The sequence below is a fragment of the Podarcis liolepis genome (genome assembly GCF_965112155.1).
Source record: "Podarcis liolepis genome assembly, chromosome: 8".
In the NCBI taxonomy this organism is placed as follows: domain Eukaryota; kingdom Metazoa; phylum Chordata; class Lepidosauria; order Squamata; family Lacertidae; genus Podarcis; species Podarcis liolepis.
Genome location: NC_139560.1, coordinates 9875264 through 9899002, shown reverse-complemented (window position 1 = coordinate 9899002; position 23739 = coordinate 9875264). Strand labels below are relative to the sequence as shown.

General features: G+C 43.5%; 1 protein-coding gene and 1 long non-coding RNA gene across 12 annotated transcripts in view; one reads left to right on the top strand and one right to left on the bottom strand.

Annotated features, from left to right (window-relative positions):
* LOC310713220 (uncharacterized protein) overlaps window positions 1-23739 on the bottom strand; it is a 31594-nt gene that overhangs the window by 7404 nt on the left and 451 nt on the right. Inside the window, exons 1-5 of one of the 11 annotated variants that reach the window (XR_014529107.1) lie at window positions 20726-23110; window positions 19310-19465; window positions 16902-16992; window positions 12063-12145; window positions 4663-4867 (exon numbers count right to left, since the gene is read on the bottom strand). Coding sequence is in view for 1 of the 11 variants with exons in the window: in XM_083517110.1 (XP_083373236.1) it covers window positions 2895-2919; window positions 9314-9376; window positions 12063-12145; window positions 19310-19415 (277 nt within the window). In the remaining 10 variants the exon portion in view is untranslated. Of the gene's footprint in view, window positions 1-2894; window positions 2920-4662; window positions 4868-9086; window positions 9377-12062; window positions 12146-16901; window positions 16993-18066; window positions 18178-19286; window positions 23373-23739 lie in introns of those variants that run through there. The other 10 variants (XR_014529108.1, XR_014529109.1, XM_083517110.1 and 7 more) reach the window with 10 other exon arrangements.
* Window positions 6743-13056, top strand: LOC310713259. The gene is made up of 3 exons (XR_014529157.1): window positions 6743-7045; window positions 7386-10121; window positions 10257-13056. It is a non-coding gene; the product is annotated as an uncharacterized lncRNA (long non-coding RNA).

The following is a 23739-nucleotide window of genomic DNA, read 5'->3' as shown; positions in this document are numbered from 1 at the left end:
TTAGAAACCTGTTTCTTCATATATATTAAAAAAAGTATTATCTAGCCCAGGGTTCCCCAAACTTGGGTCTCCAGTTGGGTCTCCAGTTCCCATCATCCTTGAACATTGGTCCTGCTAGCTAGGGATGCTGGGAGTTATATTCCAAAAACAGCTGGAGACTTGAGTTTGGGAAACCTGACCTAGCCCATCAACTGGTTATTATACAAATAAGGTGTGTAAATGCCACTTGACTGGGCAGATAAATCTTTTCTACATATACTACCGTGCCTTCCTCCAGCAACCTCAAGTAGAGAGACATCCCATCTATGCAATGGAGCAGAGAAGGAGCTTGTGTGTTTCAGCAAGCTTAGTGCATCGTGTTCCTGCAGCCCTCACTCCGTTGAGACAACAGGTGTGTCAACAGCTCGTGGTTGTACGTAGCACAAGCACAGTGTCTGATTTTGCAGACTCACAACAGCTCCAGTTTTAGAATTGCAGCCATTATTAACACCAGTACTCAATTGGCTCAGGTGACACTCCAATTCACAAAGCAGGTTTCGAAATGATCTGAGCCGGAGAGCAAATGGAATGGCAAGATTAACACTCTAGTGCTGCCACGAAGGAGGTGAAAATAAAGAACAAACAAAACAGGATAACAATATGGCCACTTCAGCTGGTAAGAGCATATGTGAGAGTAAATAAATCCACTTCAAGAATGAAATGCCAAGAATGAAACATATTTTTAGAACTGTTCTAAGAAGAGTATCTGAAAGGTAAGCATCATATTGATATTTAGACATCTGAAAGCGAGAACACTGAAGAATTCTGGTTTGTAGCAATAAAGTATACCCTCTCCCTATCATCACAACTTACAATCATGTCTAAAGGCTTATTGTGAATACCAGTAAGAAACAATCAACTATTTTAAAAACTGCTGATTGACACTCAAGAGGCTTTACTTCTGACAAACAAGAGCAAAGCATTTTTGTTGGTTATTATAAATCCTAGTTGCTGGCCTGCTATACATAGTGGAGGAATAAATATAAATGATGTAATCTAAAAAGGAGCCCGTAATGGCAGAAAGCCGCAGTCTGTCCTTTCAGTGCATTTTTGGCATTTAGGTGGGGGATAGCCTGCTCAGGCACATATACATGGATGTCACATATGACATCACAAGGATGTCGTGCAAAACATGGTGCTTCCCGAGCATCCTGCATTTCTTGTCCCTTGCATTCCTGCCTTTTTAGATGGTTAACGTAAAGGTAAAGGACCCCTCACCTTTAGGTCCAGTTGCGGATGACTCTGGGGTCATGGCGCTCATCTCGCTTTATTGGCCGAGGGGGCCGGCGTACAACTTCCGGGTCATGTGGCCAGCATGACTAAGCCGCTTCTGGCAAACGAGAGCAGTGCACGGAAACACTGTTCACCTTCCCACCGGAGTGGTACCTACCGTATTTTTCGCCCTATAGGACGCACCGGCCCATAGGACGCACCTAGATTGGGGGGGAATTATTCCCCCCCCCCTCAGGCGCGGGGCTGGGGCGGGGGAAGCCCGAGCTTCCCCCGACCCCAGCCCCCAGAACAGGAAGCTCTCCGCAAGCCCAAGCTTCCCCCGACCCCAGGCCCCAGAACAGGACCCAGAGCCATGCCGAAGCTGTGTGCAGGTTCGGCATCACTCTGGGAGCTTGCGGGGCTGGGGGAAGGGGAAGCCCTCCGCCAGCCTCCAAACCAGGTCAGGAGACAGCGGGATGGCACGCTGCGCCTCTCCCGCTGTCCGCCGAGTTTGCGGGGCTGGCGACGGGGAGGAGCAGGCTTCTCCCCCCCCCCCGCCAGCCTTCTAACAAAGTCGGGGAACAGCGGGATGGCGGTGTTCTGCCTCCCTGCTGTCCCCCAGCTTGTGGGTCTGGCGGTGGGGCTCTCCTGAAGCCTGGAGAGCGAGAGGGGTCTCCAGGCTTCAGCGAAAGCCTGCATTCGCCCCATAGGACGCACACACATTTCCCCTTCATTTTTGGAGGGGAAAAAGTACGTCCTATAGGGCGAAAAATATGGTATTTATCTACAGTGGTGCCCCACAAGACGAATGCCTCGCAAGACGGAAAACTCGCTAGACGAAAGAGTTTTCCGTTTTGGAGGTGCTTCGCAAAACAAATCTCCTATGGGCTTGCTTCGCAAGACGAAAATGTCTTGCGAGTTCCTGCGGGTTTTTTTTCCTCCCCCCCCCCTTTTCTAAGCCGCTAAGCCGCTTATCAGCTGATCCGATAAACTGCTAAGCCGCTAAAAGCCGCTCATAGCGCTAATCCGGTAATCCGTCAATGGGCTTGCATCGCAAGACGAAAAAACCACTAGACGAAGAGAATCACAGAACAGATTCTTTTCGTCTTGCGAGGCACCACTGTACTTGCACTTTGACGTGCTTTCAAACTGCTAGGTTGGCAGGAGTAGGGACCGAACAACGGGAGCTCACCCCTTCGCGGGGATTCAAACCGCCAACCTTCTGATCGGCAAGCCCTAGGCTCTGTGGTTTAACCCACAGCCCCACCCATGTCCCATTAAAATGGATAGATAAAATATTACTAAATAATACGTATACTGCACCCCTTTGTATACGTGTGTTTGTGCAAAAGGGCAGGTTCCAAAGCAGAGAATGCAAAGAAGGTTTAGGAAAAATGAGGGAGGGGGGAAATGGGCAAGAACGCATGCTTTGAATACAGAAGACCCCATGTTCAAATCCCTGGCATCTATTTTAAAAGTGTTAAGACAACCCCTCCATGCCTGTCAGCTTAAAATAATGTATCGTTATAATGGATCTTTTTCTTCCACCGTTGTTTATGAATAGCCGGTGGCAGCAAACATCTGACTGAAAGCTAAAGCTTACAGCTTCCAGTCGGGGATGTTTACAGCTACAGACTACTTACTGTGCATCTGGAGCAAGGAAGCCACCTCTGAAAAGAAAAAGAAAAGTTAATTTTAAAAAACATAACAAAACACCACCACATTTCCGTATCTCCTTTGAACCATTTCATGGTACCAATTATGACAGCACTGCAATCCATCACCCTTGATAACACAGCTGCCATATGTTGAGAAAGCACAGCAGTTAAGCGCTCAAAGACTAACGTTTAAGTTATGCAGAAAGGATCTCACTCAAAATATTTATGTAAGCAAAAGTGGGATTTTGTTTTTTAAAAGAGGACTCGGCACCTCCAATACAGCTGACAAGCTTCTGTTGAAGCGTTAGGAAACAGGTTTTAAAGCTTTCTCCAGTAGGGAGCAAGTTAGGGCCAAAACCCCTGGCAGAATCTTGAATTCCAGCTCTCACTAATTAACCTAAGATTCAACTCTATATAGGGAAGTCTGGGAGCGAATGAACAAGTAGGAACTGAGAAACAAGAAGGAAGCAAGGGCCACTTGCAAAGCTGTGGAAGGGATTTTGACAGGTGTGAAGCTCTGCTCACCTAACAACCGTGTGGTTGCCAGCAGCTTCACCTGTCAAATTTGGCCCGTGAGGCTGATCCTGATTAGGACTTGGCCCACAAACCCAAAAAGGTTCCCCATCTCTAAAATAAAACCATCATTAAGTGTGCAAAAAAAAAAAATTGCATTCCCCACCCCAGACAAATCTTTCAGTTAAATTCCATGCACCATTGGAAAAAAAACTCTATTATTTCATAAAGCACAAGTGTTGGAAGGGACCCTGAGAGTTATCTAGTCCTTGTTGGTGCCTGGATACACGGAGCTGGACCTCGCTGGGCTTCTGCACCAGCTTGGAAAATGCCAGGCAGCTGCGTTCTCCTCCACAAGTGACCCTCGGGATGATTCATCATTCTTCTTTCCCAATGCGCTTCTGCGACATATATCTGAAGATCTATGCATGCAATGCAGAGTCCAAGCAGAAGCTAGGCATTGGAGGTGTGGATTTCTAAGCTACTTTATTATGTACAAAACAGAAAAAAATAAATAATGGCTCCTCTCATCTCTGAGAGAGCAGAAAAGCAAAAGTGCAACATAACGGAAAAGTGTAACTGAACTTCCCTTCTCGTGACTCCAACAGTATGGAATGTCAACACAGACATGAGATGAAAACAATCACACATCCTACAATGGCAGGAATGAAATCCCAGCAGTCCTATCCCTTGTAATGCAGGATTCTCAACTAGATCATGGATGAGAGATGACCACCTAAACTCTGTTTTAAAAACCTTCAATGAAGGAGAGTCCATCACCTCTCAAGGGAGACGGTTCTACTGCTGAACAGCTCTTACTGTCAGAAACTTCTTTCTGGCGTTTAGTTGGAATCTCCTTTCGTGTAACTTGAATCCATTGGTTCAGGTACTAGTCTCCAGAGCAGGAGCTTGCTCCATCTTCCATGTGACAGTCCTTGAGATATCCAGTGGGTATCATATCTCCTCTCGGTCTCCTCTTTAACTACGCAATCAGCTGATGCAAGGCTAAACCAGAGATGAGAAACCCATGGCCCTCTAGATGTCATCCAACAATTCTTCCATCATCCCTGACCACTGGAAATGTTGGTGGTAGGTAGCAGTCCAGCAACGTCTGAAGGCCACAGGCTTCTCACCTCCAGGCTAAACAACCCAACCCATGTGCTCTCAGATACAAACACTCCACATTCCTTAAATCAAACAAAAGTCCTGAATTTTTCAATAAAAAAACAAAAAGTCTGAATGCTGGAAATGGAAAATTTATTCTGATCACAAAAAGTGACACAATCCATTCATCAATGCTCCCCCACCAAATTCGAGGTGACACTTCAGAGGGAAGGATCAGAGGGGGATCAGCAGCATCTTGGCTCACAGTCACTGGCAGCAGTACGATCAAAGGCGTTCGCAAGAGGCATCCGGCTGAACAGGTGTCAGGCAAGCAAATGAACCTTGTAAAAGACCAGGTGGGAACCAGCTGTTAAGGCTGCATGCCCTATTTCAATAAGCATTCCGTCATTTGTTATTAGGTTAGTTTGGCATGTTTGATTTAAATGACAGTCCTATAACTTGTATTCTTTTAAAAATTATCATTGCTAAACCTGCCAGGTAGAAGCTTCCTGTTAAATAACAGGAAATGACAACAGCGGTTCATTAAAAAAATACTCAAGTTTACAGAGGAACCATCCAAGGATTATTGCGTAACGGCCAAAGAGTTGGGGGTAGGGGGAAAGAGAAAAGGGAAGATGCTCGGGGAAAATCCAGGTCAACTCTTTAGGCTTTACTCAGCAACCCTTGGATACAAGTTATAGGACTGACATTTAAATCAAACAAGGCAAACTAATCCCCCAAATGAGATAGTACAAGTTATCCACAAGGAGACACCTACACAAAGAAACTTGGCAGTTAAGCATTTTCTAGGTGAGTGAACACATCTGCATGAACAGCAGGCTCACAAAGAAACACAGATGTGTACATCTTTTTTTAAAAAAAAAATAGAATGAGGAGACCAGAAGCAAATCATTTGCCATGTCTTCATATTTATAGATCGCTGGTGGTACACAAGTAGTTCTTGGTCAAGGTTAGACTGAGGAGACTACATGCAGTCTAATAAACTGACCTTTTATTTTATATATTTTAAGGACCAAGTGTAAAAAAAACAACCCAGTAATTATTTCCAAGAACACACTCTACCAGTAATTCCACAACTAGAAATCTGGAAAGAAATGTGGTATTTCACGGAGAGGTAAGCACATGGTATTTGACTAATTTGGCTGCTCTTAAAACTTTCTATGAGAAGCCACTATTAGAACTTTCTCCTTTCACACAAAGGAAGAATTTGCAGCAGACAGTAAATGCATGCAAGAAGCAGTTGCCATCACTTCTTGCAATGTTTTTTCATCATTAGGCCTGCCATCCTTGCACTCTTACACAAGAATCAAATCCCACTATACCTAAGAGGACTTACTTCTGAGATATTTTTATTGTTAACACAGTCATCTTGTCTCAGCTGCACTCAACAATATGTGGAAAAGCAAGCTTTTGTGTGTGTGTGTGTGTGTGTGTGTGTGTGTGTGTAAAATTGGGAGTCAGGTGTGTAAATTTCATTAAGGGTCTCCCAAGCACCCCCAGCGTCAACAATTCAAGTGCCTGGAGGCAGTTGGAGGTTGGATGGCGGCTAACAGATTAAGGTTGAATCCTGACAAGACAGAAGTACTGTTTTGGGGGGACAGGAGGCGGGCAGGTGTGGAGGATTCCCTGGTCCTGAATGGGGTAACTGTGCCCCCGAAGGACCAGGTGCGCAGCCTGGGAGTCATTTTGGACTCGCACTTCTCCATGGAGGCACAGGTCAAATCTGTGTCCAGGGCAGCTGTTTACTAGCTCCATCTGGTACGCAGGCTGAGACCCTATCTTCCTGTGGACTGCCTCGCCAGAGTGGTGCATGCTCTGGTTATCTCCCGCTTGGACTGCTGCAATGCGCTCTACGTGGGGCTACCTTTGAAGGTGACCCGGAAACTACAACTAATCCAGAACGCGGCAGCTAGACTGGTGACTGGGAGCAGCCGCCGAGACCACATAACACCGGTCTTGAAAGACCTACATTGGCTCCCAGTACGTTTCCGAGCACAATTCAAAGTGTTGGTGCTGACCTTTAAAGCCCTAAATGGCCTTGGTCCAGTGTATCTGAATGAGCGTCTCCACCCCCATCGTTCTGCCCAGACACTGAGGTCCAGCTCCAAGGGCCTTCTGGCGGTTCCCTCACTGCGAGAAGCGAAGTTACAGGGAATCAGGCAGAGGGCCTTCTTGGTAGTGGCACCCTCCCTGTGGAACGCCCTCCCACCAGATGTCAAAGAGAAAAACAACTACTAGACTTTTAGAAGACATCTGAAGGCAGCCCTGTTTAGGGAAGCTTTTAATGTTTGATGTATTACAGTATTTTAATATTTTTTGGGGAAGCCGCCCAGAGTGGCTGGGGAAGCCCAGCCAGATGGGCGGGGTATAAATAATAAATTGTTGTTGTTGTTGTTGTTGTTGTTGTTGTTGTTGTTGTTGTTGTTGTTACTCAAAAGCATTTTTTTCTTTGGTTTCCTTTTTATTTTTCCTAACAGGTAACTCAAGAAGCAGTCCAAGTCTGCAGCTCTACTCATGGAACAGACTTCTGTGGGCACAACAGATTTTCCTCCCCTGTGCACACTCAAGATCATCTCCAGAGGGCTGGGAGACCCTCCGATCAGATTTCGGAAGCACACAGACAAAGAAGAAGAAACAGAAGTCCCAGGGTGCAAGCAAGACTTAGCTCAGGCAGCACTCTGGAAAGAGGCCCCCGGCTGCAATCCTGTGCACACTTTCTTTAGAGAAAGTCCCAGTGAACTTAGTGGCCCTTCCTTTGCGGTAAGCAGATATATTATTACACATTCTTCTTCCTATGTTATCTGCGGTAAACCATGTGTAAACTAATTAAATCTTTAGATAAAGTGTACATTAAAAAAGTAGGGAAAGTTCCTGCACTAACAGATTACAAACTGAAAATCTGGATAAAAATATTACACCCATTCATTAAATAGCTTTTTAAAATAACTTTTTGAAACTGACATTTTGCCACCAAAAGCAGATGCAGCAGACAATCACAGAGGTGTGATGGGGGCCCTTATTTTTGAGAGTGAAAATATGTAATTTCAAAGACTTAATTGTTTTTAATTACATAGTAGGCGATAATGTGGCGTTCCAGAAATTAGATTTCTGCAAGAAAAATATGAGACTATTTTGAGAACAGTTTGGGGCAACAAAATCTAAATGCAGAATGCAAGAGTAAAATGAAATAGAAGTTACAGCTACCTATTCAAAAAGCAAAGACTCCTTCTCACATTAACTTCAGTGGTTGGACTTTATGACACTCAAGATTCCCTTACAACTCTACAATTCTATAATTCTCTGACTACTGTTTCTTCTTCCCAGTCTGAGACTAGTGGCAGATACACCAGGTTCAATCAAGGCAAGGGACGCTGGTCTGTTTGAAAGAGGCACACCACACTGCCATTTTTTGGCCAGGACTGCCCACACATTCCTTTTCAAAGAGGAAATAAGTCCAAGATACTGGAAGATCTCCCAACAGTAAACTAACACTCCACTGTTGTGGTTCTTATACATATCTTACAACAGCAGGAACACTTGGAACAGCAGACCAGGTGCAAGCCTGCCATTGTGATGAACACCTAATTTAGGAAAAAGAAAAAGTTAAGATACACTTGGGAGCAATTTTATGCTGGCTCCTTGCAAGTAGTCTTGCTCCTGAATGGGGTTTGGATCTGCTATAATTTTATGCCAGCTTAATTTACGCCAGCTTCTTTTGTATAGGATTACTCCCTTGAATGTATGAAATGGTTTAACTTAGTGTGTATCTTTTGAAAACTGCAAATAATAACTACTGCCTCCCCCACCCGAGACTTCAGTAGGTGATGATGTGAAGTTTGATCCATTCCACCCAGCACGGTTCCAGCAAAAATTGCTCTTCCGGAACTGCTATTTTAATCAGAAAGCAACATTCCTTCCTAATGCAAATAGCACTTGCCTATCAACCATATTTGTTGGGACAGGACACGGAATAAACTTTGCTTCATCATCTGCTACAGTTCTTTCAGGGGCCATGGGCTGTTATTTGCGGTTTTTTTAAGATACACCTGTCATTGAGAAGTGTTTTTAATGTCACATATAGCTTGGGATTTTATAAACATTGCTGACGAGTGCTCACAAAGCCAGAAGCCAAAACACTTATCCTATGTTCCAGCATTTCTGATTTCCCGATAACAACTTCAGGCGTGTGGGTTATTATCTGAAGCATTTAAATCTGAATCAACAGCTGCTAAGAGTGATTCAGAAAGCACTTCTGCTCTTTTGTATTTGATGGTAACATTTGAGAGAGGGGAAACAACCCCCTTCTTTAGACATTTCTTGGCCCAACTGCTACGTAGAACTTTCATTTATACAGGCACGTTTCGTATTTCAAGTATGCAGACAATCTTTAACAGAAGTACAAAAACAAAGTTATTTGGCGATTTGAAGACTGAATTTCCTCTCATCAGTGACCAAAGCAAGTTTTAGGACCTCTCTTATTAAGGACTTGGCTCTCAAAGGATGCAAGTTTCCTTAACATGAAACAGTGCTACTGAACACTCAGAGTGAAAAGCTGTTTTATTCATAGGAGCAGCCAGTTTGATGTTTATATAAACGATATGAAATTTTAGTAGCATTTTCCCCTATTGGTTTCCAGTTGCAACTACTCGTTTCAGATGAGTGTCCCCTTCCATGGCATCATAAAGTGATGTACAGAGTTTGTAGAAGAATATCAAGGTCCAACAAGGCAGCGACAAAGGCAGCCTGAAGACAGAGGAGAAACCCACCTTTTGAGAGGTGTGAAGATAAACAAAAGGAGGGTGAGTTGGTTGGGGATGGTTGAAGCAGTGCTGAAGGAAGAAAAGACCAGGAAGGCCACAGAAAGTAAAAGAAAATCAACTAAGTAGCATATCCCGCTTAGAGAAGAAAAGCAATTGTGGAAATAAAAGTGAGACCTGGTGTCAGCTACAATAAAATGAATAAAAGAGCACTCTGTTCTTTGAAGAAAAAAAAATGCTATGGGAACTTGCCACAACACAGGATGACATTTGAGACACAAGGTTTTGGACCACAGAGTGGTCTGAGTAATTGTATCTCTGTTTGAGATTTACAGATTTTCTTGGGAGATAAGTAAATGTGAATAAGCAATAGATGCCCAACGTTATTAGGATTCCTATAATAAAAAAGTTTATCAACTGCATAACAAGAATGCCACTCTCTATCTGAGAAATCGCCAACAGGCAACCCACCTGCCAAATCTGGTCCCAAAGGCAATTTCAACATAGCCACTGGAAGTCTTACCAAATTTTAATCAATTTAAAATGATAGAATTGTAGAGTTGGAAAGGATCCAACGGTCATCTAGCTCCACCAACTTACACAATTTCAATCACAAAGAGAAGAAAAACAATGTCAAGTTATAACTAAAGGAACGAATATCTGTTTATTACAAGTTACCTTTGGGGTGCAATTTCTAAACTTTTATAAACTTGCACATTTGATAACATCAAGGTTGTAGGCTCGATCCCTTTATGAGACAGCTGCATATTCCCGCACTGCAGGGGGGTTCGATTAGTCAGCCTTTCTCAACCTGTGGGTCCCCAGATGCTGTTGAACTACAACTCCCATCACCCCTAGCTAGCAAGGCCAGAGCTCAGGGATGATGGGAGTTGTAGTCCAACAATATCTGGGGACCCACAGGTTGAGAACCACTGGATTAGATGATCCTCAGGGTCCCTTCCAATTCTGCATTTCTATGATATGAGCTCTATAACTGTGATGGCCAACTATGACACCTGACTACATGCAGAAACACATGTTTGCAGAACTAAACTAAACCCCCTAGCTCACAAAACATTGCAGAAGAACATAATAGGCCTAGACTTTACAGAAGCTGGACATCCCTTATCAAGATTTATCACTCTAGATTAATCCCTACTAGGGCAGATTATAGCAATAAAAACCAAGATGCACAGTGGCTGGCAATCAAGAAGTCTGCAAGATAAAGCCAGGAATAATCTGTTACCTGTAGAGCATATATATATCCTGCAGGGCACCTTGACATCCACGTTGCTGTGCAGAAATTGGGAAGCACTGTACTACCCTAATCCAAGTATGGCAAAAAGCAGCCTTTTGGAGCCTTACTCATCTTTCCCTGCACCATCTCAGTGGCTTGCTGGAAGGAAGAACAGCATGCTAGGACAGATGACAGCAATCGTTCTGATGACGCCAAAATATGCTCATATTCAAACTGTCCTAGAAGATGAGTCAACTACGCTGCAGTTACCGGATATTGATCAGGTCTGCAGCTGAACTATTGCCTTCTAAACTGTACATTCTGGCAAGTAAGGAGGCAGTCCTTTAGCCATCAATATAACTCAGGCTGAAGTGCAAAGTTCCGGTAATTCAACATGAAAGACTGCTTCTGTGAGCGTTCCAAAGAGATCAATACATATTCAACCATGAGAGGCTATTTGCATGATAAAGATGTTAGGAACATCATTATGCCCAAGCATGCCAATTAAGAAGCAACTTCCAAGTAGGGATACAAATCATGATCATCTGTTTCTGGCTTTCAACAGCCGGCATTCATCCCACTCATGCAAAATCTCAATCAAGGTTCTATTCTGCCAGTTAGCAGACAGAAATTCAAAGGCCTCAAAAGGGTGAGCAGGGCTTTTCCTGTATCTTTTAAAGGACCACAATTGCTTTTAGCAACCACGCAACTAAAACCCTAGCTTACAAATTTTAACTCGAAGTGGCAATTGTAAGTTATTTTAATATACTGTTATTCTGTTAGCCCCAATTGATTATATTTTGCCAAAGAGTTTAAAAAAAAATGCTAGTAGCTTGTTATGATGAGTATTTGCAGGAATACCTTTTCTCCTAAAAGTTTTATTAATAGACTCACAGTGATGCTCTGTCTGTAATACCACCTTGTAAGAGAGGGAAGGCTAAGAAACAGTACAAAGTCACCCAGTGTATTGCATGACTGGGTGAGGATTTGAACATGGGTCTTCTTAGTCCAAGCCAAGCACTCTAACCCTTAATTGCTTCTTACAGAAAGCTGAAGCTGGACTCTCAGCACAATTTCTTTTCTTAGCGTATCAAAAGGAACAACCTCCACCCAGTTGTAAAACACAACCTTTGGGAATAAAAGGCCCCGGGTTAAAATCCTGACATCTTCATTAAAAGTCCAGATAGCAAGGCTGGAAAAGAGAGAGATGCTGGAGAGATTCGACTGCCATTTGGCACACATGGACCCACCATTTGACAACATGCAGCAACGCCATATGCTCATACATTTAAATGTTCTTAATATTGTTCAGCCTTTCGAGAACAGGGGTGGCCATTTCTGGCACTAACTGTTATATGACTTTTTCAGTGGAGTGGTTCCAACTCTGTCAAGTTGATTCCGAAGGTTCTCTGTTCGCCTTCCTCCTACTGTACCCCTATTAATTTTAGAGGACAAACTTTTTTGTTACCCCACCCCACGTGAAGTGACCCTCCAAACCTCCAAGTCACCCTCTAAACTTACCAACATACTGTTAGGGCTGTTTTCTTGAATCTTGGAGTCTTCTAATACAACTTGCCACAAGCCAGCATCCAGTAGTCTGCATCCTACAGAACAGAAATACATTCTTCAGTGCCGGTTGTCTGTCTTTAAAGTACCCATACAAATATATTTGTGCACATCTCAAGATACAGCAAATCAAAAAGTGTAAAACTGCATCAACTGTCTTGCTTCTGTCAGGCCACATGCTAAAGATGCATTACCTATCTACCAGTTGTTGAAAATGTCCCTAGGCCAAACCCCAGGTAGTTTCACATCTTCTTTAAAATAATAAGGCTCGATGAATAGCTCAGTTGGTTAGAGTGCTATGCTGAAAATGCCAAGGTTGCAGGTTCGATTCCTGTATGGGACAGCTGCACATTTCTGCTTTGCAGGAGATTTTTGACTAAATGGTCCTCAGGATCCCTTCCAAATCTACAATTCTATGCAAATACGTAATTTATTTCTGCAACATTTTATACCCAGTCTTTCCTCAACAAGTCCAAAGCAGCTAAGTTAAAACAATAACGTAATCGCAGTTACAATTTCACAATTCAATATAATAAAGCAGCCATAAAAGCACTAACATTTAAAAATAGAAAGCGCCCTCCTGTTTAAAAAATGTTGATTTAACTGCAGCAATTAAAACCACTTCAAAAAGAGAGCAATTGTTTATGTCCCTTTCTGGAAAAGGAAGGCTTTGACCATCCTATGAGAAGCCATTAGAGAGGAAAGAAGATGAGCATCCCTCAGGAAGAAAATTCAGGACTGGAAACAACCAGGGGGAAAGCTCTCTCTGTGGTCCCAGCTGGGTACAATTCTCAGGATAATGGGACACATAGGAGGGCCTCAGACAACTATCTCAATGGGCAGGCAGGTTCATAACTTGCTTAGAATGGGGGCGTCTTGGAAGAACATCCCATTTTATTTTACTCTTAATGCTGGAGTCTAACCATCAACTATCTAAATGTTAGGCAATAAAAGCAAGCAAAGAACCCACCAGTGAGCAGGCTTCCTTGCAGACAGCTGTATCAAGCTCTCCTGTTTAAAATCTGGTCTTTTCCTTTTAAAATCTAGGCACCGTGTTACTCTAGAGAAGCCATTCACCAACCTGATGCCCTTCAGATGTTTTGGATTACAGCCCCCAGATGACCGAATCAGTCTTAAATTTGTTTTAATACCTTCCAGTGTGTATCTGGGCACAACTGAAAGCATGGCCAATGTTTCTGTTGTTGTTTTAAAGGAACTGTAAAACTAAATCCGAACTTAATACAGACATAAAGTAGCCTTGAATTTACGGCCTTCTTAAAATGTGTGAAATCTGTTTTACTTTGTAAACAAACGATTGGAAGGAAAACATCCTTCTCAGTCATCATACAAGCAACGTTATCATTTTATAACATCGAGAGGGAAATAAATATTTTAAGAGGTTTAATAAAGGACACCCACAGAGATGACCTTAAAAGGAATTCCAGGAAGACTCGTTTGCAAACACAAATAAATAATGGGTTTGTTTTGCTTTTTAAAAACCTGCTTTAAAATGTAGAAAAGTTTTGACTTTGAGGTTAATGAAGTTAATTATTCTGCTCTTTAAAAATGGGAAGGTCAAACAGCATTGTTTTGGGGAAACCAAAAATAGCTTTCCTGAATGTAAACAATGTGCAAAGAAAACAGCCCAGTAGCACAAGTTCAGATCCTTGAGTCTAGTGAGCTGCTCACATGTCTGTGTGTCTGTTGCACCCTTTACTAGCCCTGTACAACCTTCTCACTTCCCTTTCAGACAGCTGATCTGTTGACAAGGGGGGGGGGAGAGAAAAAGAAAGCTAGTCTGTATAAAATTCAATTTGTGCATATTATGTTACACAGCTTAAGAAACAGCTACATTTATTATTAATATTTAACTGTGAGGTATGTAAGTAGCTAACATTTGCATGTTTAGCATTTGCATTTGTTCTCCTATTCATATGCTAAGCAATAGCGCAGTTCCTGCTTGCAGAATAGATGTGTGTGCCTTTTAATCCTAAACAGAAGGTGGGGAGTAGAACAGTCTAGGTCTCAAACACTTGGAGGCTCAGTGCTGGGCCTCTTATGTTGAAGGTATAGCAGGTCAATCTATATACAGTGGTGCCCCGCAAGACGAATGCCTCGCAAGACGGAAAACTCGCTAGATGAAAGAGTTTTCCGTTTTGGAGGTGCTTCGCAAAACGAATTTCCTATGGGCTTGCTTTGCAAGACGACAGTGTCTTGCGAGTTCCTGCTGGTTTTTTTTCCTTTCCTCCCCCTTTTTCTAAGCCGCTAAGCCGCTTATCAGCTGATCCGATCAGCAGATAAGCCGCTAAAAGCCGCTAATAGCGCTAATCCGCTAATCCGTCAATGGGCTTGCTTCGCAAGACGAAAAAACCGCTAGACGAAGAGAATCACAGAATGGATTCTTTTCGTCTTGCGAGGCACCACTGTACAATCTAGTGTAAAAAACAACACACAACTGAGGTAGGGGAGCCAACTATTTTTTCCCATGGCTTCTAAATTTCCCCTCTGCCACCGTGTTTGCTGTCATGCCAACAATGGCTTCTGTAATATTATGTACCAAATGCTGTGCCACAACATGATACATGACACCACCAAACCTAACCACCAGCCTACTCAAAAGGTCACATGAATCGGGACAGCAAAATTCCACCATGCAATTCTGTGGTGATGCCACACGAATCCCACAAGGAAAACTTGTAAACAAAGCAGCAGAAAAGATGGCAAAAGTCGTAGCAGGTAAAGGGGAAGGTCTCGATGGATAGCTTGGTCTGTACAGCACAAGACTCTTAATCACGGGGTCATGGGTTCAAATAGGCTCCTGCATTGCAGAGGGTCAGACTAGATGACCCTCATGGTCTATACAATTCTGTGATTCTATGGAAAAGCTAAAAGAGAGAAAGGCCATTTGCAAATTACAAACAGTTTTGAAAGGCAAAAACGCATTTCAGCTTAACTCTAAATTCTATTTTGGCATGTTTTATTTTGTGTTCTTATCCCCCAGTGCTAGTTTCGCTTATTCTCATCTTCAGGTAGTGTTCTGAGGAATTTCCTCATAAGCTAATCAGGACTCGTAAAGGTAAAGGGACCCCTGACCGTTAGGTCCAGTTGCGGACAACTCTGGGGTTGCAGCACTCATCTTGCTTTACTGGCTGAGGGAGCCAGCGTAGAGCTTCTAGGTCATGTGGCCAACATGATGAAGCTGCTTCTGGCAAACCAGAGCAGCTCACAGAAACACCGTTTACCTTCCCGCTGGAGCGGTACCTATTTATCTGCTTGCACTGCGTGCTTTCAAACTGCTAGGTTGACAGGAGCAGGGACTAAGCAACAGGAACTCACCCCATTCCAGGAATTCAAACTGCCAACCTTCTGATCGGCAAGCCCTAGGCCAGGGGTCTGCAACCTTTAAGACAAAAAGAGCCACTTGGACCCGTTTCCAAAGAAAAAACAACAACTGGGAGCCGCAAAACCATTGCGACATTTAAAACAAATATATCTCCGGAGCCATGATCTGACAGCGGGCGGGAAGGTGACGTCGGGACGGTGCGTGACTAACGCACGCACCGCCCCCATGCGACGTCACAGCCAGTACAGCGCCTGCCACAGTGAGGAGTGTCGGGGCGCACAATGCGCCTCCTCCCCTCGCTAGTATCCACCCCGGAGCCGCAGCAAAGATGTAAAAGAGCCGCATGCCAACCTACAGCGCCAACCGCGAATCAGGACTCATACTTAGTCATAAACTTTAATTCCAGTGAGTTCACTCAGTGTAAAATTTAGTTGAATATCACCCTTTTAAAAAAAAATTGTCGACCCAACCACTCCTTTCCTTCTTGCATCTTTCATTCAGCTTCCGTTCTTTAAAAACACAATGAAGTTTCCCAGAGACCTTACTCCTAGGGGATTCAAAAAAATGCCTCAGAGGAAATTTCGGACATGGAACAGAAATGCTGTCTAGGTCACTGAACATTAATATTTTGTTTTCCTTTTATCTTTCTAACTTTCACTTCAGTGTAAACTCAATTACCATTACTTGGGAACAAGATTAACCACAGATTCTGCTGCAATATGGGCACACAGATTGCAAAGAACAAGGCCCAATGTTGTAAACTTACAAGGAATTCTGGGCACTACTTCACTCTTTCTTCAAATGTCTCCCTCAAAAACTATTTATTCCATGAAGCGCTTGCACATCCCTCTCCGGTCCTCCTTTTATCATCTCCACTCCTATCAAAACATCAGACTGCAAGCTTCTTGGGACAGAGCCCTGTATCTTTTTTGCTTATGTTCCAGAGCTCCACGTCCCAAGTAAATAAACTTCTATGCAGTATTGCTAAGGTATTAAGTCACATCTTGGAGGTTTTCCAGTTATGCTCGTGTGCAACATTAGGGCCAAACCTGTACTTCTCCAAAAGGGAATCAGCCTACAGTCGATTGTGAGTTGTGCCACATGCCAGCACAGGATGAAAAATCTGGCAGGAACATACAAACTTGAAAATTTTAAGGTGGTTTAGCCTTCACGGTCAAGGAGAAAGCTTGAAAATGCAGAAGTAATTGTTTAGAAAACAGAGAAAAGCCAAAGAGACATTAGGGGTCTGCTGTATAACTAGCTTTGAATTATATGGCTTTTAATTTGTATAAGCTCCATCACCTATAACACAACTCATTCCTTCCTTCATGCCACCTCTGTCCTTACCCTAATGTCCAAATTTTGACGCAACTAGCCACCCCCCCAATGAAAACCAATTACAAATATATCACGGTTTCACAAAGCTAGTGATGTGAAGCTACACCACTCACCCATGATCTAAAAGGCCAAATTCCACCTCAGCTGTTATGAACTCTCAAAGCGATTTTGAGCTACACGGTCTTATTTTGTCATCTGCAAAATCTGAAAAATAGACCTCATACGATTATGATGAGCAAGGCTTTCTAAAGCACTTCGCACAGTGCAAGTTCTGCATAAACAACTTTTTAACCACGTGCATCGTCCAACCTGCATGCAGTATTTTGAGTTATGCCACACAAGATGTCGAGTGCCCTGTTGTACAGAACAAATGCAATAGTATTGGCATTTTTAAAATTCCACCAGAGACAAGCAGGAACCTCACTTAAGGATAAAGACACGTGCAGATCACGAGCAGGTTGTGCTAGGATGATCACATGCAACACTTGCTCATTCTCCTTCAAACTTGAAGAACTAACACTAACTGTAGGGAGGAAGACAGTCCTGCATTTTGTTCCTGCACTTTAGAGGCTGTACAAATAGTTCTCACTCTCCCATCTGTCAAGAGCTATTGACCAACTAGATGGGAGAATGAGCACATCACAAATGCTGTTTTGTGTTAAACAAGGCAGTACTATGAAGTGCAAGCATGCAACCATGGCCCTCAGCCTTAGAGAACACGTTGAACAATCCCTTTAAAAAAAACAAAACCCCAGCAGAAGTGTAACTGGCGGGAATGGTAACACAACTAAGAGAGGAACAACAACAGCAAACAATACAGGTTGTGGCTAAGCAACCCAGAATAAATTATTGCAAAGTTGCACAACCCATGCCTCTCCTCCCACATCTATGGAAACATGGCATTGCCCCTGCAATTTACCCTAACATTTGAGAGATAAAGGCTGCAATTAAATATGTACCTAACACTAAGACTTGCCAACTTCCACATGAGAGCTGGCCCAATTTATTAACTCCCACTAAAAGCAAAAGATTAGAAAAGTTGCGAGCCAAGTGGTTAGGGAACTCACGCAGAGTTGAAGAATATTCAAGAAGTGAAGTCACCCCTTTGGTTGAACCCTCTTATCTCCCAAATGCCTCATCCAATTTACCTCAAGTATTCCAGAAACATTCTAGCACCAAGATAAATATTACACAAGGTTTCAGGCAGCATGTGGAGGTGAGCAGGGGAGGGGGAATAGATGGAAACTGGGACAGAAAGAATTTCTGACCCACAAGTACCTATCGACTTCGATCGCATTCATATAAACTTAAGAGACAGAGAACTAAAAAATTACAGAAGGACTTCAAGAAGGTTCACATTAAGCTCTGCCCCACATTCTTCAATTCTCCCTAAAAAGAATTAAGATAGAGTTTAAGTCAGGTAGAAATACCTCCTAGAGTTCACGTTTTCTTTCTGCAAAGTAAGCACCTGGTTACTGCTTGGAATGTTGTCACTAATGTTAAATTGCTTACAAACGTTGATGTATATAGAATTGAGTTTAGAAAATCCAGCAGCATGGGGCAGAAAAAATTATGGGGCTTCATTTTCCTATGCAGAAATTCCGTTTTTGTAAGCTCATTTGCAGAAAATGAATAGGTGCCAGTTGCAAATACAATACTAGGCAAGCTTGGAATGTAATACTTTTTTGCTTTGTCTAATAAATACAAGCAAACTGATCGTGCTAAATTAGATCACACCCCAGCATGTGAGAATATTTTCTTATGCCAACCGATTTTTTCCCTGTCCTGATGCAAAAAAAAAAAAGTCTCAATTCAGCCCCCCCCCCCCCCCCGAAAACCCACATCACTGTTGCTGCCTCTTGAAGAAAGCTTGAGTTGTTGCATTTTTAAGACAGGACTGTGAGATGTGCCCAGGACAGGGTAGATTTCGACGGCAGGCATTGAGAAAAGACACTTGGCAACAACTCCCTGCTAACTGTCAACTGGAGGAACTGCTTGAACACTGCAACAGAAAGTGGCAAATTTCTAGGACTTAAGCACTCTGACATCCCCATCTTTCTCCTTTTCAGCTTGGAAGAAACGGTTTGCCGCTTTCCCTTTTATTGCCATCTGTCCCACTGACCACCTTTCCCAAGTTTTCTTCAGATTCTCTCTGTGATGTTGGTGTTCCACATTTTTTTCCAGAAATGGACATGTTTATTTTACTTGCATTTAATAAACAGAAACTGCCAAGTTTTCCTAATACTGCATTTGCAGTTGGAACCCATTCATTGTTACTAATGAACTTATGAAACAGAAAAGTTTTGGACTCTGGTTTGAAAGAAGCCAATTTTAGGATTCATTCACACAAGAATTAACTCCGAGAAATGCCAGTAGTTGGAATTTGCTCATGGAAGTGCCACAATAAAGGATTCCCCAGAGCAGCTGAAATTACAGCTCTGTGAAGCACTTTGAAGTGCTCTAGGGGCTATTTTACTGTGAAACATGTGCAAACATACTTCATGCAGTGAAGTGGCCACACCTGAAGGGCAGGAAGAGAGGGAGAAAGAATTCTCTCTGCTCCCCAGAGAGGAGATGGTTGCTAAGGCCACTGCTTCATCCACCAACGGGGAGAAGGCCACCGACATAGCCAAACACTGCACCTTATATTTCACGAGGGCTTATGCTCCATCTTCTCCTGGAAACCAATACAAGAAACAGCAGATGAGAGAGACTGTACAGATTCTTCTCCATTTGCCCTCCCTTCCCCACAATTGCACGGCAGTATTTATTCTTAAGATATGAACAGGTATTTTACTCTAGTATAACTATTGTTTTAATATGGTGATGTATGTAGATGTCACCTGAGAACAACTTGAAAGTTGAACTTTCCTCCTCATACCACACACCGTTCTAGAAACACTGTATACATGGATACCACTTTCAAAAGGTTTCACTTCCGCATGTATATAATCTAAGCCAGAAGTGAGGAACCTCCAGCCCTCAGGCCAATCCTGGCCCACCACGAGTCCAACTTGAACTGCCAGGCTACTTCCCCAAAACTATGTCCATTCACCCATCGACTGACATCACTCATGATGTCACCTAATAGGCACTAGACACTTGTTAAATCCTGCATTGGCTGGGTACGTGTTCCCAGAAGTGCACAGCCAAACTGAGAAGAAATGAACCCCCACTTATCAGCTGAGGAGCAGGGTTCAATCCTGCTCAGTTTGGCCGGTTTCCATGCAAACACCTTCTTGTTTCAAGGAAATGGGCTTCCTCTACATCATTTAGGCAGTTTTCCATGAAAGCCTGCATCTGATCCCCTGCCAAAATAGCAGGACCCTCCCATTTTTAGCAGGAGATTCCAAACAGCATCCTTCTGGATTCAGAAAGAGAAGTGCATCAAAGTCAGCTAAAATGCAGGGTTTTTTCCTTCTTTTTTTAACCACTGTTTTAGCAAGGGATTCTATGCTACTCTTTGCTAAAAGGAAGGAACAACCCCTCCCTTTTAGTAGCCCACAAGGTGCTTTTAAGTCCCAACTCTGGGAGTTGAAAGTACAGTGGTACCTCGGGTTAAGTTCTTAATTCGTTCCGGAGTCCATTCTTAACCTGAAACTGTTCTTAACCTGAAGCACCACTTTAGTTAATGGGGCCTCCTGCTGCCACCGGAGCACGATTTCTGTTCTCATCCTGAAGCAAAGTTCTTAACCCGAGGTACTATTTTTGGGATAGCGGAGTCTGTAACCTGAAGCATATGTAACCCGAGGTACCGCTGTACTTCGGCACAAGACGTCACTGTGATGCCTTGCGAGTCACACATTGGCAGCCTTGCACACCTGCCAGGTTTGGTCAAAGAGGCTGAGCCTGATAACGGTCTGGCCCACGTAGACAAAACAGTTTCCCTACCCTGATCTAGACTGTACCCAAACTCCCATTTCCCACACAACCCAACTGTAACAGCTGCAACCTGCTCCCAACTCAATGATGTCCAACACAGAAGATAAAGGAACAGCACATTCTCCATAATGTTCAGTATGAGGGAAATCCCATTCTCAGGGCTGCTTGGAAGGCTGTAGGTGGAATAGGATGGAAAACTCTTATTACATAACCAGTTCCTCATACTTGTGATGCACGTACAAGTATCCCAACAGGCACTACCACTGAGAATATGTCTCACAGCAACACTATTTTTACTCCCAACAATTTAACCATCTCCTCAGATTTGAAAGGGACTTATAACATGACATATGTAAAGAGCTGTGTATTGTACAGCAAGAGATTGTGTACTTGTTCCAGATCTCATGAGCAACAAAGTGCAAAAAAAGGCCAATGAGAATAAAACCTCAAGGTTTTGAGAAAAGATGCTTGTGTCACTTGCTATAGAGAACGCAAACATATTTAGGCTAGTGACCTACGCAAACCCACTAAGGTCATAAGATCTGGAATGATCTGCTGAGTTACTGCTTCTTGCCCACACTTCAAGATGTGGAAGGCAGCTATGAAATTGGTGACATATTTTCCAGGGGCACATTAACACACCACAGACGGAGCTTAATTTTTAAGCCAGTTTGTAAAAAGGCCAATGGAATCTCCACTTTTTGCTTTCAATACCCCTTCTGAGGTTATGCCCTCCCTCATGTGATATGTTATTAGAGCAAGCGAACTCAACTCTGCTGTGTTCAGTCCAAACTGTTTGGGAAGGGAAAAGAGAAAGTAGGGCCATCTCTCAGCCTCTCTACAACTTCTTACAAACAGCTAAGGCAGCCCCCAAAAAGAAAAGGTGAGCAGCCTTCGAAGAGCCCCACCCATATGAGGATAATTATAGCAAAACCAAAATAATTCTAGTCCTTGGGAATTGTGGGGCCGAGAGCAGGAGGAATCAGGCCAGAAAACTGAGATTTTATATAGCAGCTAATTGAGCTAATTGTGTCCATTTTTATTCAAATCAACAAACTGGATAAGCCCCCTGAGGAAAGCAGCTGGGAGGAAGAATTCTCTACCCTGATGTCAAAATGCTAAGACGTTCGCTTTTCATTACTCTGTGGAGGTTTGCCCTCACCAGCATTCTTTACTGCTGTTCTGCAAAACCAGACAGGGTGGGATAGCATTGAGTAAGCATGCTGACAAGTCTGGCAGGTTCAATTAAGACTGTGCTGTGATGAGTTATCGGCTGATTGCAGAGAAGTCACCCTATGACTACAGCAATTTACATCTGTTCTCATTCTAGAGGTTTTGCACTTATTTCAAACGATCATCTACTTAGGTGTACATGTGATTTCTTCATTTAGCCCTGTAAAAAAACAACAACGATATAAATAGAGTGGTTTCCTGATACAAAGCAGCAACTGCTCATATAGTGAACAGGCAACATCCACATCTCAGATGCACAGCTGTCAATCACCGCAGGCCTGGGAACAGAACATCGAAATGGAGTAATTTCAATGAACCACAATTTTTATTTAAAAAAAATCCTGAGCAGCAATGCTGCATCAGCAGTCACTCAGATTCCCCCTAAGAAGTGTACTGTCAGCAGAAAGTTTCAGAAAGCAGAACCCACGTTTCCAGCTCAGGAGCAACCTCCTGTTGCTATACGCTACAGCTCCGAGACTTCTCGTCTCATTCTTGCTTCCTCGCACAAACTCCCTTTCCTTCAATCCAACGCTGCTTGCAATGGCCATGAAGAAACAAATCTGCTGTTTTAGTCCCAGTCCCTCCCTATCAGACATCATGGGATATATATTTATATATTTAGTCCGTACAACATCATCCATCAACCATCTTAAAGAAGTGGCAAGCCTAGCTAAGGAAAGCAGATAAACAAGGAAGTGAAGAGTGTTACACAAAACTGTCACTTGATATCCGTCTTTTATAGAAACTACTTTGCTGGGAAGCTTGAGGGAAACACTCCGGATATCCCCTTCCCCACTTCCTCAATTCTACAGAGAAAGGGAAAGCTCTGCCAGCTGCTGGGTTATGCTCTTTCCCCAAACACCCAGTTGCCCCCTAAAGGACGACTAAAGTGTCAAACAGCAATCACCAAGACAGGGTGCTCCAAAAAGATAATCAAAGGAATCAGAGCTGCCTTCTTACGCAGTACAGCTGCCCTAACAGAGAAGACCTCTCAGGGCAAAACGACAGAACTCTTTTGCGTCTTGTATCACCAACTCTTCCAACCCATCTGTGACATTCCTCCCTAAGGAATCTTGACAGCAAAGCAGGGAAAACATCTTTATCTCCCCCTCCGCATCACCCAACGTAACCAGAAAAGGACCCTGCGGGGCATGCAGAGGTCATGGCATGCATATATATTTTTGTTTGTGTGTGTGTGTGTGTGTGTGAGAGAGAGAGAGAGAGAGAGAGAGAGCGCTTGCCCATAGCATATAGAACAGAGACCCTTTTTCAAACAGCACCTTTCCCTTTTGTAACAGTTCACTTTTCAGCCAGCCCCCACCCCACCCCTTCACATTCCCTTGACATCCTCAATACCCAGAAACACAGCAAGGAGGAAGCTTGTCAACTTTGGTGGGAGCAGTAGTATAGAAAGAGACAAGCACAGGACTGTTGGTACTTCTCCGGGACACTTGGGACAGATATGGGGGCACTCTAGCATGGTGCCCCCCCCCAAAAAAACCCCAAAACCGCAAAAGAGCAGAGAGGAGCTGAATATAGATGTGTTTCAATGTGGGGCTGTCGTTTTCTTTCAGAGAAGTGCCGAAAAAGTGGGGGGCGGGGAGCTTCCTGCTTTTGACCCCATAAGTGAGGTGGGGGGGACACATACCTACATACGTCTCAGAAGCACACAGACCACGAGGACTGGCACCTTAGGGTGGTTATGTGTGCGTTGGGGGGGGGGAAGGAAAGGACACATTACATGAGGGGAAGCAGAGACTTCCTCATTTAAGTCTAGGGGCTCCTGAGGGCAGGAGGAGAAGCACAGGGGTCACCCCTACGTGGGGGGGGTGGCTG